Genomic DNA, 18222 nt, shown 5'->3' with positions numbered 1-18222 from the left:
AGATTAATTTCTTGAACTGCAGGAAAAGCAGGCTTCCAAATCAGCCAGCACTTGCATTCTTGGCAGTCTATTCCTGTTGTCTGGGTCTTGATTGTGAAAGCATTGCCTAACCTCGAGTTCTGTAAATGAATTTGAAAGAGCTTCTATTTATTTATTTTTTAATCTCCTGAGGTTACAGATGGGAGATCTGAATAGGTCTGATTAATCAGAGGGTTTATGAAATGCAGAGTATTACCAGTTATGCACATTCCAAGAACCTGAACATTTCCAGAGAACTAGCCTGGGTTTATAAAAACAAATCAAGGGCAGGTCACGGCATTCACTTTCAGTGGGAGTGCAGGTTCAAACTCTGGCATTGCTGGGGCTCCTGACTGAGATTTTTCTTTCACTTTGCAAAGTTTCTGATGGGCGGGACATCTAGCAATCCCTTTAATTCCCAAGCTGTGTTTCGACTTCCTTTTGGAGCAAGTGGTTTCCTGCACTTTTCAGTTTTTAGCAGAGGGGAACTTGACACAGTGGTGAGCACTGTCAATGCTAGATGTGCCCTGAAGGGTCTCCAAAATGAGATTTCCAGAAAAAATTGTGTGGCTTGTGTGGTGGACTGTTTGTGTCGCACAAGGTAAGAGTTTTGCTTTTTATTTTTTTCCTATATTGCAAAACATTTGCTAACATGCTTTTTATGGCAATAAGAAAAACTTGGTCTAGAAGATGTGATTTCATTACTGTTCTGTGGCCTCCCGTGTGAGACAATTTTGATTGTGAACAATGTCAAAAAATATAAGCAGCTTTTTGAATGGCATATCTGATGATTCATCATAATTTTATCTAATGTAAAATTTTAGAAAACGTTTTAATAATTATTTTTAAAAACTGTAACATGTCATAATTGCAATGATCATAGAATGCACTTTACCTTTTTTTTTTGCTTAGAATTTTCACCTTATGTGAAAGTATTAAGAAGTGTGTGAACATATACAGAACAAGAAAATAAATTAGAAAATAAAAGCCTTCATATTACAATGATTGGACTTATTTCAGATAGAGACGTTAAATCTTTCTAAAGAAAAATTTACTTATCATTTATAATTGATACTGCGATGGCCTTAAAAGTCTTGGAGTCAAACACCACTTGCCTCATTAGAACGAAAATATATAAATTTGAAAAAAAAAATTGCATATTCAACCTTTATAAAAGTTGCTTAATGGGATTTTTTCCCTCAATAGTTGTATATAAGATATTCTAGAAGAATAGCCTTTAGGAGTAGCACATCTGAGTGCAGGGGTTTTTTCTTTATATCAATAAGACAATTTCTGGATAACTAAACTATAACTTTTTCCTCGTAGATTAAAAAATTTTTTGTGTGGAGGAAATTTGGTTTTCTAGTTCATGTTAGGTAACCAATTATGGCATAGATGTTTGATTGACCTTTTTAAAAGTTATCACACATGAATTCCCAGAATTTTTCACTAAATCAACAAATTTTGATCAAATGCTTATTTCAAGTCAACCTCTAGGCAGTGAGGAATATTAGCAAATAAACAAAACCCCTATTCTTGAGGATGGTTCAATCTAGAAAATAAAGGGTTATTTTTTTAAGTTATATCCTTTCATAATTTTTTCAGATTTTCTCAAATGTGTTTAAGACTTTTTTTAAAGATAAAATCTTTTCTTGTTATACATGCTAATATGTGATTGCTTGATTTTTAGCTTATAAACCATATATCCAGTCACTTTTTATACTAGGTATACAGTCATTTCCCCTTCCATAAAAATATTGCAATAATAACTAATATTACAACAAAATATACCAAGAGATGATTACACTGGCAAAGAGTTCTGGAACAATGCAATGTTATCAAAACCAAGCATCTTTTTCTTTACACAAGTGTTTTCTGTCTTTTCTTTAATAAGAATACTTTTAGTGCCTCCCGACTGACATCCTATTTACTGAGGTTTTCTGTCGACTGCATTTGTCAAGCTAGGGATTTGTTTTGTTTCTAGATCATGTTTAAAACTAAGGATTGATGCTAAATTTAATTAAACTGTTTCAGTGATAACAAAGTGGAACTTGAATTATTATTTAAAATTGGTTGCTACAAAGAATAAATGATAAAAACTAAGTAGTAGTGATTTAAAGTCCTTGCCTCTCTAATTTATTCCAACTGGCTCATTTCATTTTGTATTTTGTTTCATCAATGTATGTTTGAATGTGACATGAGTTTCCACTAATGAACTGAGTATTAGGACTATACCTATTACAGTGAGAATGGCTATAAACCTGGTCACATTCTAGATAAAGTACAGCTTTAGTATTTAAAATAATGCTTAGGTTAGCCTCGTGGTTTTCACAAAAACCACACCCAATGCACAAGCTAGTAGAGAAAAATTACATGAGCTTTCAGTGGATATGGGGGCTTCCCTCATAGCTCAGTTGATAAAGAATCTGCCTGCAATGCAGGAGACCCCAGTTCAATTCCCAGGTTTCGAAGATCCCCTGGAGAAGGGATAGGCTACTCACTCCAGTATTCTGGCCTGGATAAGTCTATGGGGTCACAAAGAGTCGGATTGAATGACTTTCACTTTTTCAGTGGATATAGAACTGTTCTTTTACTGCTTGTTCACCAAATATTTCTGAAACTGTTAGTTCAATTGTCAGTCAATTTCATCGGTCTAGCATACCTAACAGAAATTTTATTAAAGAGTGGCCTTAGTCATTTAAAAATATACACATATACTTCAACATCTGCCTCTTTTTTTGTCTCCTATGTAGAAATAACTACAGAATACAAATTGAGAGGTTGAGAAATACTAAATTGAATACTGAATGCTAAGTTGAGACATTAAGAAAAGATAGTTGTGTCTACTATCACAATGGGCTTCACTCAACTAGATACAGCCTTTCAGCATTTCCTACATGGTTTCTGTCTTGTTAGGAGTGAACATTCCCCAACAATACTAATCACTACTAAAGAGGAATAGTAACCAATGAGAAGAATTTATAAGCTCAACTCTATAAGTTTTTTCTCTGGAGACCAAGTAGTACCTTTTTAATGCAGTAGGTTATCTGCATTTTCATCCTTAGTTGAACAAGAACATCAGTTGCTTCAGGGGGAGTCACTCCAGGCTACTAAGAATCTGGTCAGATTTACAGAGTTTAGAATGACAGTTCCTCAGTTATAGGAACTGAGGAACACATATATGTGTTATCAGTTATAACGCATTGTTTCAGCCTTCTGGAATATCTTGTGACCAATTTTTCAAGAAGACCTTTTAAGATCCAAAAAGTGTATACACTTTGAAATTAACCATGGCCCCCAAATTCTTGGCTGATTAAAGTAAATAAATCAAAACATAGCTGAAGCATGTCCAAGGCATGATGACTGTGTTGCTTGGCAAGATATATGTTTTGTAATTCTGGAGGTTAAAAGAGTAAAAACATTCTTTTAGGACCTGAAATATGTTACATATCAGAGAGATTCTATTCCAACACAGAGAGGAGAATATTTTATTGTTTCAAGTACAAGGTGGTTTTGAATTAGAGTTAACTCTAATAAAAAAATGATATTATGATCATAAAAATTAATTATAAATTCATAAAAATTACTTTTTAATGCAAAAAAGAACTGATATGATAAGAATTAATTATAAATTAATAATTATTGCTCTTTTACAAGGATAGATGTGAATGCCATATATAATTATCTGTGTTAATAGATAATTATACACAGAAAAAAACACAGAAAAAAAACACAGAAAAACTAAACTCTGTGTTTCAAGTCTAGTGTGATAAGTAAGAATCCTTCCTCTCCAGAAAATCTCACATTTTCAGAGCTAGTAGTGTGAGAATTTACCTATATGGTGTGACCAGTTGTCTTCAAAATCTTCTCTTCTCTTAAAATGTTGTACATATTAATAATATCATAAATTCAACCAGTCTGAAATTTATGTGGAAGGCCATACATGAGTAAGAGGTGGGGTAGTTAAATTTAGTCATCACGATTTACTGTGAATTACATGTTGATAAGTTTTCTGCAACAGTTTTAGTTGGCAAAGGGTAGCAATGAATGGAGGTAAGAACAGAATTAAGCAATTTGGAAGATGAGGTGTTCCCAGGAAGGAAGATCTGATGTAGGAAGTGCTCTCTGGGTGCTTCGACAAAGGGTGGAGCAAATGCCCCCAGGGCGGCCAGGAGAGGGAGAACCTTGCTGATTTTAAGTTTAGGTCCAGGGTGGGAACGCACATACTACTCTTTTACCTGCATGTAATTTCAAACTAGGGGCTTCCCAAGTGGTGCTAGTGGTAAAGAACTCACTTGTCAATGCAGGAGACAAGAAATGTGGGTTCAATCCCTGGATCAGGAAGATCCCCTGGAGGAGGGCATGGCAACCCACTCCAATATTCTTGCCTGGAGAATTCCATTGACAGAAGAGCCTGCAGGGCTATAGCCCATAGGGTCACACAGAGTTGGACACAACTGAAGTGACTTAGCATGCAATTTTAAACTAGAACTAAATTATTTAAGTATTGCTAAAATTATTCTTAGCTCGAAGTATGTTTTCAAATACAGGTGGAAGCACAGATAAGGAGGCATTCTTTATCTGAGGGCCTTTATGGCTAGGGCTTGAGCCTCAGTCTGAGTTGACCCAATTTTATTCCCTCAGTCTGTGACTGTCCTACTATTTTGACCATGTTTTCTTCTTCTCAACTCGCTTGCTCCCCCGTCTCACCCCCCACACCATCCCGCACCTGCCTGCCCTGAGATTCTGCCAAGCAACCTGTCCTGTGGTCACTTAACAAATGTGTACTTTACCCATTTCTTAACATCTTGAACCAGTCTCAGGACATAGTGCTCAAAAAGGATATGATGTCACTGAAAAAATAGTGCTGCATTTTAGCTTAAGGCTAAAAGGAAACATTATAAAAATAGTTCAGAGAAAGTAAAGTAATGGAACAGGAAAAAAAATCACAAAAATAATACAAGTATAAAGATTTGACAGAGTACTTTTATTTGTTTTGACATTTTGACCGAGAGAGCCAAGTTTCCCCTAAACCTTGTTAACCAGAAATGTAATAGATAGAAAAGTGATTATAGAAATGTTCCTTCAAAGGTGCTCTGAAGTTTTCTGAACTAAATTAAAATGATTCTGAACTTCAAAAAGTATAAAATAAATTCAAATATAGGACCCATAAACAAGATGTAGAATGTAATTTTACAAATGTTAAAATTTATGGATTCATGCAACAGAGCACTAAGCATTTGTACCCTTGTCTTATCTTTTACTTTTGCTCCCATCTACGATGCCTTTTCTCCAGTTTATCCATTCAGTTCAGTTCAGTTCAGTTGGGTCTGACTCTTTGTGACTCCATGGACTGCAGCACGCCAGGCTTCCCTGTCCATCACCAACTCAGCATGATCTTGCTGAAATTCTTGTCCATTGAATCGGTGATACTATCCAACCATCTCTACTCTGTCGTTCCCTTCTCCTCCTGCCTTCAGTCTCTCTCAGCATCAGGGTCTTTTCTCATGAGTCAGTTCTTCACATCAGGTGGCCAAGGTATTGGAGCTTCAGCTACAACATCAGTCCTTCCAATGAATATTCAGGATTGATTTCCTTTAGGATTGACTGGTTTGATCTTGCTGTCCAAGGGACTCTCAAGAGTCTTCTCCAACACTGCAATTCAAAAGCATCAATTCTTCGGCACTCAACTTTCTTTATGGTTCAACTCTCACATCCATACATGACTACTGGAAAAACCATAGCTTTGACTAGACAGATCCTTGTTGTTAAAGTAATGTCTCTGCTTTTTAATATGCTGTCTAGGTTTGTCTTAGCTTTACTTTCAAGGAGCAAGCGTCTTTTAATTTTATGGCTGCAGTCACCATCTGCAGTGATTTTGAAGCCCAAGAAAATAAAGTCTGTCATTTTTTCCACTTTTTCCCCATCAATTTGCCATGAAGTGATGGAATCAGATGCCATGATCTTCAGTTTTTGAATGTTGAGTTTGAAGCCAGCTTTTTCACTCTCTTCTTTCACTTTCATTAGAGGCTCTTTACTTCCTCTTCAATTTCTGCCTTAATGGTGCTGTCAACTGCATATCTGAGGTTATTGATATTTCTTCCTGCAATCTGGAGTCCAGCTTGTGCTTCATTCAATCTGACATTTTGCAGGTTATCCATAATCTACAGATAAAATGGAAAGTCTCTGGGTTAGCTTTGCATTCATTCATTCATTCTTTTGTTCATTCAATAATCTTTTTTTTTTTTTGAGTGATTGTTAAATACCAGGCATGATGACAATAAACACTTTCCAAGCACTTCCCACCTGGGAGGAAAAAAAGCAATGGTTATTATGTATCACTAATATATTTATTTTATCATATATTTTGACGGAGATAAATGAAAACACTATAGGATCACTTAGGGAAGGTAAGATACTCAGACTGGAATGAAAGGATGGAGTAGGGTGGGGTTGAGGAGTTGGTTTGTAAGAAGTGCAATGAGGGGAGGGAAGTATATCAGAGTTGTGATGACAACATAGGTAGGTTCTGACAGTTGAACAGGAGTTAACCAGATGAGGGTTGACAAGGAGGATATTGATTTTAAGAAGATTCAAATGTGTACTCAAGGGACTGAAAGTAGCCCTGTAAAGCTAGAGGAACCCAATGACTTTCCATATTTCTAATTCTTTAATCAGTTGAACTTGTCCAAATAATATGGGTAAAATTGATTATCGTGTGTGCTGTTTTCCCCCCTTTCTCTTTTCATATGTATCCCCAAGGTTGTTGTGATAGTTCTTATTCTCTGGGAAGTTACATTTTCATAGGAGGACAGATGAAATTCTAGTAAACATAAACATAACTCTGAATCATGAATTACACTGTGAAGAAAGAGAAACAGGGGCTGAGGGAACATGACAGAGAAGGGGTAGCAGGGTGTCCAGTGGGTCTTGGAGCCTAGAGACAAGTGGATCCCTTGGAGGAAGCAGCATGTGAGTAGAGCCTGAAAGATGGGACAGCTAGTCACCAAGTGCCTGAGGTTAAAGTGGCTGAGGAGGGGAAAAACATGTGCAAAAGGTCTAAGGGGAAAGATTCATTTGAGATGTTCAACTAAGTATAAACAATCAAGCTATGGCAGCTTTGGCATTGTGAATAAATGATGGAGGTGATAAGATGAAATCAGAGAAAGACAAGAGCCAAATACAGATTCTAAAGCCAAGGGGAGGAGACATACAACTATAACGAGAAGTCAGGGGAATTTTAATCCCAGAAACGACATGACCAAATTTGCAAAAATCACCTGTGGCTCTGATGCCAATATGAGAGGGGAGCTTGGGGACTAGTTAGCAGATTGAGTTATCATCAAGCTGACAGATGATGCTAATCAGAATTAAGATTTTAGAGATGGCAGAGGAAAAATGGAAAAACAGTGTAGTTGATGGTAATATCTTTTTTTCATAGAGACAAGAGATGCCATTTAAAGTTCTTGGACGTGTCTGTGTTTTTTCAGTTAACACAATGTCTTCAAGATTTAGCCATGTTGTGGCATGTATTAAAGTATCCTTCCTTTATAAGGCTAGTATTCCATTGTATATCTGCTATATTTTGTTTATCCATTTGCCTACTGATGGACACTGGGATGTTTCCATTGTTTGGCTCTTGTGCTCCTTTGAGTACTGGTGTACAAGTATCTCTTCAGGTCCCTGCTTTCATTTCTTTTGGGTCCATATCTAGGAGTTGAGCTGCTGACCATTCATAACCAATTTAGCACACCTTGTGTACTAAGTTAATTCAATTGTGTCTGACTCTTTGTGACCCAACGGACTGTAGCCCTCTAGGCTTCTCTGTCCATGGGATTTTCCTAGCAAGAATACTGGAGGGGGTTGCCATGCCCTTATGCAGAGGATCTTCCTGACCCAGGAATCCAACTCATGCCACTTATCTCTCCGGCACTGGCTCCTGAATTGGGTTCTTTACCACTAGCGCCACCTGGGAATTGCTGCTGCTATGTCCGACTCTGTGCGACCCCATAGACGGCAGCCCACCAGGCTCCTCTGTTCCTGGAATTCTCCAGGGAAGAATACTGGAGTGGGTTGCCATTTCCTTCTCCAATGCATGCATGCATGCATGGTAAATCACTTCAGTCGTGTCCAACTCTGTGCAACCCCACGGACAGCAGCCCACCAGGCTCCTCTCTCCACCGGATTCCCTAGGCAAGAATACTGGAATGGGTTGCCATTTCCTTCTCCAGGGAATTGCTGAATCATACGTTAACACTGTTTAACCTTTTGGGGGAACTGCTAAACTGTTTTCCACAATGGCTCACCACAGCGGCTAAGTATAAAATTTTAAATTTATTCTTTCAAAGTCCTGAACTCATTCAAGTAAATGATTCATCTACTATAAGGGGGAAAACAAAGTTCACGGAAAAAGTACCAGAGGCTTACGTATCATTTGAAGTATAATCAATACGAGAACTCTTTTTTATAGTAAATATGTCTACACAGAGTAAATATGGTGAGAAGCTAGTAGGAAGAGTTTATGAAAGTGATGTATCCTTGTCTTTCATGCCTGGTTGTTCAAAGCAAGTAACAAAGGGATAAATACCCTTTGTGTAACTGCATTGCTTTAATAAACATCATTTCAATTGAATAAGCTAATGGATAAAAAAATTTTACTTTTTCCTTGCATGAGCATAAGGAAAGGATAGGAACTAAATTCATCAGAATGTTAGTATATTAGTGAAAATTGGTGCTTCACGCGTGATGCTGCCATCTACGTTTGGAATTCGACAGATTAATTTTTCCGGCAACCTAAACGCCATGAAGTGGATCTGAATTTAGAAAGTGGAATTATCTTGTAATTAAACACAATATTTCCATGTTAAAAAAAATCTTTAATTTGAAAAAAAATAAAAAAAACCAAAAGCTCGGGCTTCTTGGGGAGAGGGTGGGGGCGCTGGTAGGAAGAGGTTCAGGCAGTTTGTGTTGTTTTATGATGGGGTGGTAACACCATCTAGTGGAGAGAAAGTATGTTTACTTAAATTTTGGAAATCAAAACGAACTCAAAAATTCTCTAACAAATCTGCCACACATTTGCAAAATTCAAGGAAAAACTAGTGCATATGAAAGCCCACGTAAGTGTTATATGTTACAGAAAAATGAAGTTTCATATGAACTTTCTGTTCTGTTCAATGAAATGTAGAACGTTTTCAAAATGGGATCCAGCTCAGTAGATTATTTTTTCCCCTTGTCTTTATGAAAAAAAAGGTATTCTAGAATAGAATGTTAGACCATTATTATAAAACCAAATAAGAAACGAAGTTTAGCAATGAAAATAATATCAATGAATAAATATGGTGAGAAGTATCTTTGAATTTGCCATTTAAAGTAATGTGTTGAGCATCTACTAATGAAGTCATCCTAATATCAAGAGTTCAGTTCAGTTCAGTCGCTCAGTCGTGTCCGACTCTTTGCGACCCCATGAATGGCAGCACGCCAGGCCTCCCTGTCCATCACCAACTCTCGGGGTTTACTCAAACTCATGTCCATCGAGTCGGTGATTCCATCCAGCCATGTCATCCTCTGTCGTCCCCTTCTCCTCCTGCCCCCAATCCCTCCCAGCATCAGGGTCTTTTCCAATGAGTCAGCTCTTCGCATCAGGCGGCCAAAGTACTGGAGCTTCAGCTTCAGCATCAGTCCTTCCAATGAACACCCAGGACTGATCTCCTTTAGGATGGACTGGTTGGGTCTCCTTGCAGTCTAAGGGACTCTCAAGAGTCTTCTCCAACATCACAGTTCAAACGCATTAATTTTTCGGCACTCAGCTTTCTTCACAGCCCAACTCTCACATCCATACACTGGAAAAACCATAGCCTTAACTAGATGGACCTTTGTTGGCAAATAATGTCTCTGCTTTTTAATATGCTATCTAGGATGGTCATAACTTTCCTTCCATGGAGTAAGCGTCTTTTAATTTCATGGCTGCAGTCACCATCTGCAGTGATTTTGGAGCCCAAAAAATAAAGTCTGACACTGTTTCCACTGTCTGCCCATCTATTTCCCATGAGGTGATGGGACCAGATGCCATGATCTTAGTTTTATGAATGTTGAGCTTTAAGCCAGCTTTTTCACTCTCCTCTTTCACTTTCATCAAGAGGCTTTTTAGTTCCTCTTCACTTTCTGCCATAAGGGTGGTGTCATCTGCATATCTGAGGTTACTGATATTTCTCCTGGCAATCTTGATTCCATCTTGTGCTTCTTCCAGCCCAGTGTTTCTCATGATGTATTCTGAATATAATATCAAGGGTAGTTATATCTAAATTAAGCAGCAAGAAATATTGAAAAGATTATCAATTATAATAAGTAGACATTAACTTCATTATTAATTGTATCTATTCCTCTTTTTATATGTCATATTGTTAATGAATTACTTTTTCAGAAAATAAGAATCATACGATATAGACAGATTTTATTACTAAATATCTTTATTGTGAAGTATATGAGTGAATAAAATATGTGTGCTGTATTAAAAATAATTATAACTGCCCATGTCAACATATAGAACTTTCTGAGCATCCCCAACATATGCTTGGGTTAATACCCCTTAATTAATACCCCTTCCTTTCTTCCATAAGAAAACATTATTTTAATATTTATGGTAATTATATTTTTGCTCTTCCTTCATAGTTTTTAAATGCCTATGTACACATCCCTCTTATATATGTTTGTTCTTGAATATTATGTAGATGAAATAATTTTGTAACACTTGATATCTTCTTGCTTTATGTGATTGCTATCATTTGTTTCTGTACCATTTTGTGGCATTGGTGTGATATTGTAATGCAGAAATATATACAAATTTCAATCCACTCAATAGTTGACAGACTTTGAAGTTATTTCCATTTTTAATTATAAAAAAAGTATGACCATAAAATATTACCATACATGAAAATCTAGTTTAGTGTATTCCTAGGAATAAAATAGCTCTTCAGTCTCTGAAAAACCATAGCTTGACTAGATGAAGCTTTGTTGGCAAAGTAATGTCTCTGCTTTTTAATATGCTGTCTAGGTTGGTCATAGCTTTTCTTCCAAGGAGCGAGCGTCTTTTAATTTCATGGCTGTAGTCACCATCAGCAGTGATTTTGGAGCCTCAAAAAAATAGTCTCTCACTTTCCATTGTTTGCCCATCTATTTGCCATGAAGTGATGGGACCAGATGGCATGATCTTAGTTTTATGAATGTTGAACTTTAAGGCAGCTTTTTCACTCTCCTCTTTCACTTACATCAAGAGGATTTTTAATTCTTCTTTGCTTTCTGTCATAAGGGTGGTGTCATCTGCATATCTGAAGTAAATGATATTTATCCCAGGATTCTTGATTCCAGCTTGGGCTTCATCCAGCCTGGTGTTTTGCATAATGTACTCTGCGTAGAAGTTAAATAAGCAGAGTGACAATATACAGCCTTGATATACTCCTTTCCCAATTTGAAACCAGTCTGTTGTTCCATGTCCAGTTCTAACACTGGCTTCTTGACCTGCATACAGATTTCTCAGGAGGCAGGTAAGGTGGTCTGGTATTCCAATCTCTAGAATTTTCCACAGTTTGTTGTGATTCATACAGTCAAAGGATTTGGCATAGTCAATAAAGCAGATGTAGATGTTTTTTCTGGAACTCTCTTGCTTTTTCGATGATCCAGCAGATGTTGGCAATTTGATCTTTGGTTCCCCTGTCTTTCCTAAATCCAGTTTCAACATCTGGAAGTTCATAGTTCATGTACTTTTGAATCCTGGCTTGGAGAATTTTGAGCATTAATTTGCTAGCATGTGAGATGAGTGCAATTGTGTTTTAGTTCAAACATTCTTTGGTATTGCCTTTCTTTGGGATTGGGATGAAAACTGACATTTTCCAGTCCTGTGGCCACTGCTGAGTTTTCTAAATTTGCTGGCATATTGATTGCAGCACTTTTACAGCATTATCTTTTGGTTTTGAAATAGCTCAGCTGGAAAATAGCTGAGTAATAAATAATGATATCTTCAACTTCACTATGAGTTGCTAAGTTCCTCTCTGTCATGGGATTTCCAATTTTTCTTCCCAACAATAGTACCTAATACTACGCATTCTTTCCAAGTAGTAGGATTTTTAGACATTAAACAAGTCTGCCAATGCCATGTTATTTTAATTGCAGTTTATTATGGTTTTAATTTTTATTTGCATTTTGAGCAGTTTTTAATAAGTTCACTGATCACCTGGATTTTCTTTTTGGTGAAATCCATTCTGGTCTTTTACTCATTATCTTTTTTTTCCCTCACATGTAAGTGATACCATAGTTTTTATCTCTCTCTCTCTGACTTGTTTCACTTACCAAAAACCCTCAAGAGTCATCCATGTTGTGGTAAATGGCACGACTGACCTCTTTTTATGGCTGAATAATATTCCACTATACATATATAGAGCATTTTCTTTATTCACTCATTCCTCAATGCCCACTTAGGTTGTTTCCTTATCTTGGCTATTCTAAGTAATGCTTCAGTGAAGACGAGAGTGCAAATATCCAAGATACTAATTTAGTAAAGACCATTGACTTTGAACTATATTTAATCTACTCCTATCCAATAAAATTACTGCTATGTTTGAGTTAAAATCTAACATCCAATCCCTAGTACTGTATTTTTTCCTCTCTCTGATCTTGCCATCTTTTGATTTAGTTACTTCTTGTTATTTAATCTTTTCCTGTCAATCAGGATGGAATTTTTATCCAAATTTTGCTTCTATAATTTTGATAATTAACTTAGAAATTAAAATATGCCTTCTTCTCAAAGTTTGGTATTAATTTATCAGCCAGGGTTCAACTAGAGAAACATAATAGTAAAAGCTTTTCATCTATATATCTATCTATCTGGCTTCCCTGGTGGCTCAGTGGTAAATAATCGCCTGCTAGTGCAGGAGATGCAGATTCAATCCCGGGGTCAGGAAGATCCCCTGCAGTAGGAAATGGCAACCCACTGTAGGATTCAGTCCAGGGGCTTCCAAAAGAGTCAGACACGACTTAGCAGATAAGGAATAACAAAAATCTATCTACCTACCTACCTACCTACCTGCCCATCAAGATAGAGATCTATCAGAAGAATGAACTTGTCTAATGCAATTGTGGCTGTTTATTGTTGTTCAGTCACTAAATCGTGTCCTAGTCTTGGGACCCAATGTGACAAACCAGGCACCTCTGTCCATGAGATTTCTCAGACAAGAATACTGTTTCAGTTAAGTTCTGTTCAGTCGCTCAGTTGAGTCAAACTCTTTGCCATCCCATGAACTGAAGCACACCTGGCCTCCCTGTCCATTCCCAACTCCTGAAGAAGACTCAAACTCATGTCCATTGAGTCAGTGATACCATCCAACTATCTCATCCTCTGTCGTCCCCTTCTCCTTTTGCCCTCAATCTTTCCCAGCATCAGGGTCTTTTCAAATGAGTCAGTTCTTTGCATCAGGTAGCCAAAGTACTGGAGTTTCAGCTTCATCATCAGTCCTTCCAATGGATATTCAGGACTGATTTTCCTTAGGATAGACTGATTGGATCTCCTTACAGTCCAAGGGACTCTCAAGAGTCTTCTCCAACACTACAGTTCAAAAGCATCAATTCTTCAGTGCTCAGCTTTCAGCTTTCTTTATAGTCCAACTCTCACATCCATACATGACTATTGAAAAAAATATAGTGTTTACTAGAAAGACCTTTGTTGGCAAAGTAACATCTCTGAGTTTTAATATGCTATCTAGGTTGGTCATAACTTTTCTTCCAAGGAGCAAGCATCTTTTAATTTCATGGCTTCAATCACCATCTGCAGTGATTTTGGAGCCCCCCAAAATAAAAGCCTGGCACTGTTTCCACTGTTTTCCCATCATTTAATTGCCATGAAGTAATGGGACCAGATGCCATGATCTTTGTTTTCTGAATGTTGAGCTTTAAGCCAACTTTTTCACTCTCCTCTTTCACTTTCATCAAGAGGCTCTTTAGTTCTTCTTCACTTTCTGCCATAAGGGTGGTGTTATCTGAATATCTGAGGTTATTGATATTTCTCCCGCAATCTTGATTCCAGCTTTTGCTTCCTCTAGCCCAGTGTTTCTCATGATGTACTCTGCATACAAGTTAAATAAGCAGGGTGACAATATACAGCCTTGATGTACTCCTTTTCCTATTTGGAACCAGTCTGTTGTTCCATGTCCAGTTCTAACTGTTGCTTCCTGATGTGCATACAGATTTCTCAAGAGGCAGATCAGGTGGTCTGGTATTCCCATCTTCTTCAGAATTTTCCAGTTTGTTGTGATCCACACAATAAAAGGCTTTGGCATAGTCAATAAAGCAGAAATAGATATTTTTCTGGAACTCTCTTGCTTTTTCAATGATCCAGCAGATGTTGGCAATTTGATCTCTGGTTCCCCTGCCTTTTCTAAATCCAGCTTGAACATCTGGAAGTTCACGGTTCACATACTGTTGAATCCTAGCTTGGTGAATTTTGAGCATTAGTCTACTAGCATGTGAGATGAGTGCAGTTGTGCAGCAGTTTGAACACTCTTTGGCATTGCCTTTCTTTGGGATTGGAATGAAAACTGAACTTTTCCGGTTCCCACTGAACAGTTCCGGTAGCCACTGCTGAGTCTTCGAAATTTGCTGGCATATTGAGTGCAGCATTCTCACAGCATCATCTTTTAGGATTTGAAATAGCTCAACTGGAATTCCATCACCTCCACTAGCTTTCTTCATAGTGATGCTTCTTAAGGCCCACTTGACTTCACATTGCAAGATGTTTGGATCTAGGTGAGTGATCACACCATCGTGGTTATCTGGGTTGTGAAGATCTTTTTGTATAGTTCTGTGTATTCTTGCCACCTCTTAATATGTTTGATTTTGTTAGGTCCATACCATTTCTGTCCTTTACTGTGCCCATCTTTGCATGAAATGTTCCCTTGGTGTCTCTGATTTTCTCGAAGAGAGTTCTAGTCTTTTCCATTCTATTATTTTCCTCTATTTCTTTGCATTGATTGCTGAGGAAGGCTTTCTTATCTCTCCTTGCTATTCTTTAGAACTCTGCATTCAAATGGATATATCTCGCTTTTTCTCCATTACTTTTCACGTCTCTTCTTTTCAAAGCTATTTGTTAGGCCTCCTCAGACAGCCATTATGCCTTTTTTTTGCATTTCTTTTCCTTGGGGGTGATCTTGATCCCTGCCTCCTGTACAAAGTCATGAACATCTGTCCGTAGTTCTTCAGGCACTCTGTCTATCAGATCTAATCCCTTAAATCTATTTGTCATTTCCACTGTGTAATCGTAAGGGGTTTGATTTAGATCATACCTGAATGGTCTCATGGTTTTCCCAACTTCTTCAATTTAAATCTGAATTTGGCAATAACGAGTTCATGATCTGAGCCACAGTCAATGCCAGTCTTGTTTTTGCTGGCTGTATAGAGCTTCTCCATCTTGGGCTGCAAAGAATATAATCAATCTGATTTCAATATTGACCATCTGGTGATGTCCCTATGTAGAGTCTTCTCTTGTGTTGTTGAAAGAGGGTGTTTGCCATGACCAGTGCATTCTCTTGCAAATCTTTATTAGCCTTTTCCCTCCTTCATTCTGTACTCCACAGCCAAATTTGCCTGTTACTCTAGGTGTTTCTTGACTTCCTACTTTTGCATTCCAGTCCCCTATAATGAAAAGGCCATCTTTTTTGGGTGTTAGTTCTAGAAGGTCTTGTAGGTCTTCATAGAACTGCTATTTCCTTCTCTATGGGATCTTCCCAGATCAGGGATCAAACCTACATTTCCTGCATTAGCAGGCAGAATCACCAGGGAAGCCTGCACTGTGGGTAAGCAGGTCTAAACTTCATAGGGCTGACTGTCAGAAAGGGCGGAGCACAGGTAAGGAAGCTGAGTTCACAGTACAGTTTCTTCTCTCTTGGATCAGGTTTAGCCCTGCTTTAAAAGCCATTTGAGTGATTTAATTGGGCCTACACCAGTTATCCAGGATAATCAACTTGTTTAAAATTGTGTTTAGGATTATATCTTGTCTTGTAACTTCTCAGCAGTGCCTAGATTAGTGTTGGTTTAAATAACTGAGGATGGATGCCCAGTCAGGCTGACGCCTCATCAAAGCTATCACAGCTGATTCATATCTCTTCATTCCTCTGGACGTTGTTATCCTTCAAGTTATATCCTTCATTTTCTGTTTTCTTCTCTCAATTAACGCATGGCTGTCCTGTATTTTATGTATATGTATATGTGTATGAGTATATATGTATTTTAAATTACATAAGACTACAGTTTTATTGTTTCACAGTTGGTGTTCTCTTAGACTTATTTGTTTAGGTACTGTTATTGTTTTCTTTCATTTTCTTTCATTTTGTTTCATTCAAACCTTATATCTGAGATAGTTTTCCTTTTTCTAAAGTACATGTTTTATTTTTCCTTAATGTGAATCTATAAAACAAATTCTCTCACATTCTATTAATTGAAATCTTGAACCTTAAAAAAATTGTTCCTTTATGTAGAATTCTAAGTAGACAATTATTGCTTTATGCAGATAGAAGTGATAAGTTAACATCTTCTGGTTTCCATTACTGCTGTAGAAAAGTCAGCTTTAAGTACTGACCATTCTGATCCTTGATCACTATAGTATATATTAGAAACAAAAAGTCTATAATACCTTCCCCCTTACTCTTATGCTAACATTTACCCATATTATTAAATATTCCCAAAACACAATATTCAAAAGCCATAAAATATTTCATCAGGTGAATGTACCACAATCTGACAATATTCACATTAACATATCTTATTATTTACACTATAAAAATGTTGGAATAAACATCTTGTACATAAGAATCTTAGAAAAACTTTATTGCTTTAGGATCTTTTTTCAGTTTGAAATTCTTTAATTTACATTAGCATTTTTAAGATTCTTTATAAGTGTCATCAAATTGCTGTAGTCATTTATACCTCTAATTTTATTTAAAATAATATTTATAACATTTCTTTTTATACAAAATCAAGTGTCATTCCCTTTATATTTTTGCCATTGAAATTTATCCAAAAACATCACTTACACTTAATTGTCATGTCTTTGATTTTAGTAATGGTTATGTTATCAGCCATTCTTAAGAAAATGTTTTATCATCCTCCTGTATTTTTCCTTTGGTTGTGTTAGTGCTTTTGTTATTGCAAGAAGTGCTTTTGTGTGGAAAATAATTTTGCAGGTAATTTTCCTTTGAATTTTGTATACATTAAGTCTTCATAAATAGAATTTTAATTAAAAACATTCTAATATGTGTATACTTTTTACAATTCACTTTATTCCTTGAATTCATGAGTTTGCTAATAACAGTTTTCTGAGAAAAGTAGGGATTTGATTTTATTCATTTTTTATCTTTAATGGCTTCTAATTGCTAGAGTGCCAGAGTGGGTTTCGATTTGAGATTGTCAATCACATTTACACATACCACTCCAGCTCCAAGGTTACTGAGGTTCAAGAGATTGTATAGAATAGGTGGTAGAGCAGACTGTACAAGAGCTTGATGAAGATTTCAGACACCTGGATACGTCATATCTTTGAATACATATTCAATAACTTCCTTACTAGAGTGACAACAGTTTGCGAGCACTTTGTCTCCATATCCACTGTTGTTTCTTCAAACCTTAGAATAGTGCCTAATATTTCCTGAATTTAAGAAAGAATGTGCTGTGCTGTGCTTAATCGCTCAGTTGTGTCCGACTCTGTGACCCCATGGACTGTAGCCCATCAGGCTCCTTTGTCCATGGTGACTCTCCAGGTAATAACATGGAATGGGTTGCCATGCCCACCTCCAGGGGATCTTCCCAGCCCAGGAACTGAACCCAGGTCTCCCACATTGCAGCAAATTCTTTACCGTCTGAGTCACCAGCGAAGCCCAAGAATACTGGAGTGGGTAGCCTATTCTTTCTCCAAGGGGATCTTCCCAACCCAGGAATGGAACCAGGTTCTCCTGAATTGCAGGTGGATTCTTTACCAGCTAAGTTACCTGGGAAGCCCTTAGAAAAGAGCAGAATTATAGAATCTTGAAGGCTATTCTTACAAATCTATGTAGATTTAATTTTTGTAAGGTAAAAATATATATTGAGTTACATTGGATGGACCTGTGTACGTTTTTTTTGTTTGGTTTTTTTTTTTTCTTAAAGCAAAACTAACCTAAAAATACTGCA

The 18222-nt window shown here is 37.0% G+C and overlaps 1 protein-coding gene across 1 annotated transcript in view; it reads left to right on the top strand.

The window, feature by feature from the left end:
- The first annotated feature begins 322 nt into the window (after nt 1-322).
- CFH (complement factor H) overlaps nt 323-18222 on the top strand; it is a 115063-nt gene continuing 97163 nt past the window's right edge. Inside the window, exon 1 of the mRNA XM_065938312.1 lies at nt 323-619. Within this exon, the coding sequence (XP_065794384.1) occupies nt 562-619 (58 nt within the window). The 5' untranslated portion in view covers nt 323-561. The remainder of the gene's footprint in view (nt 620-18222) is intronic.

The sequence above is a fragment of the Muntiacus reevesi genome, chromosome 5 (assembly GCF_963930625.1).
Source record: "Muntiacus reevesi chromosome 5, mMunRee1.1, whole genome shotgun sequence".
Taxonomy (NCBI): domain Eukaryota; kingdom Metazoa; phylum Chordata; class Mammalia; order Artiodactyla; family Cervidae; genus Muntiacus; species Muntiacus reevesi.
This window is presented reverse-complemented; position numbering and strand designations above follow the sequence as displayed.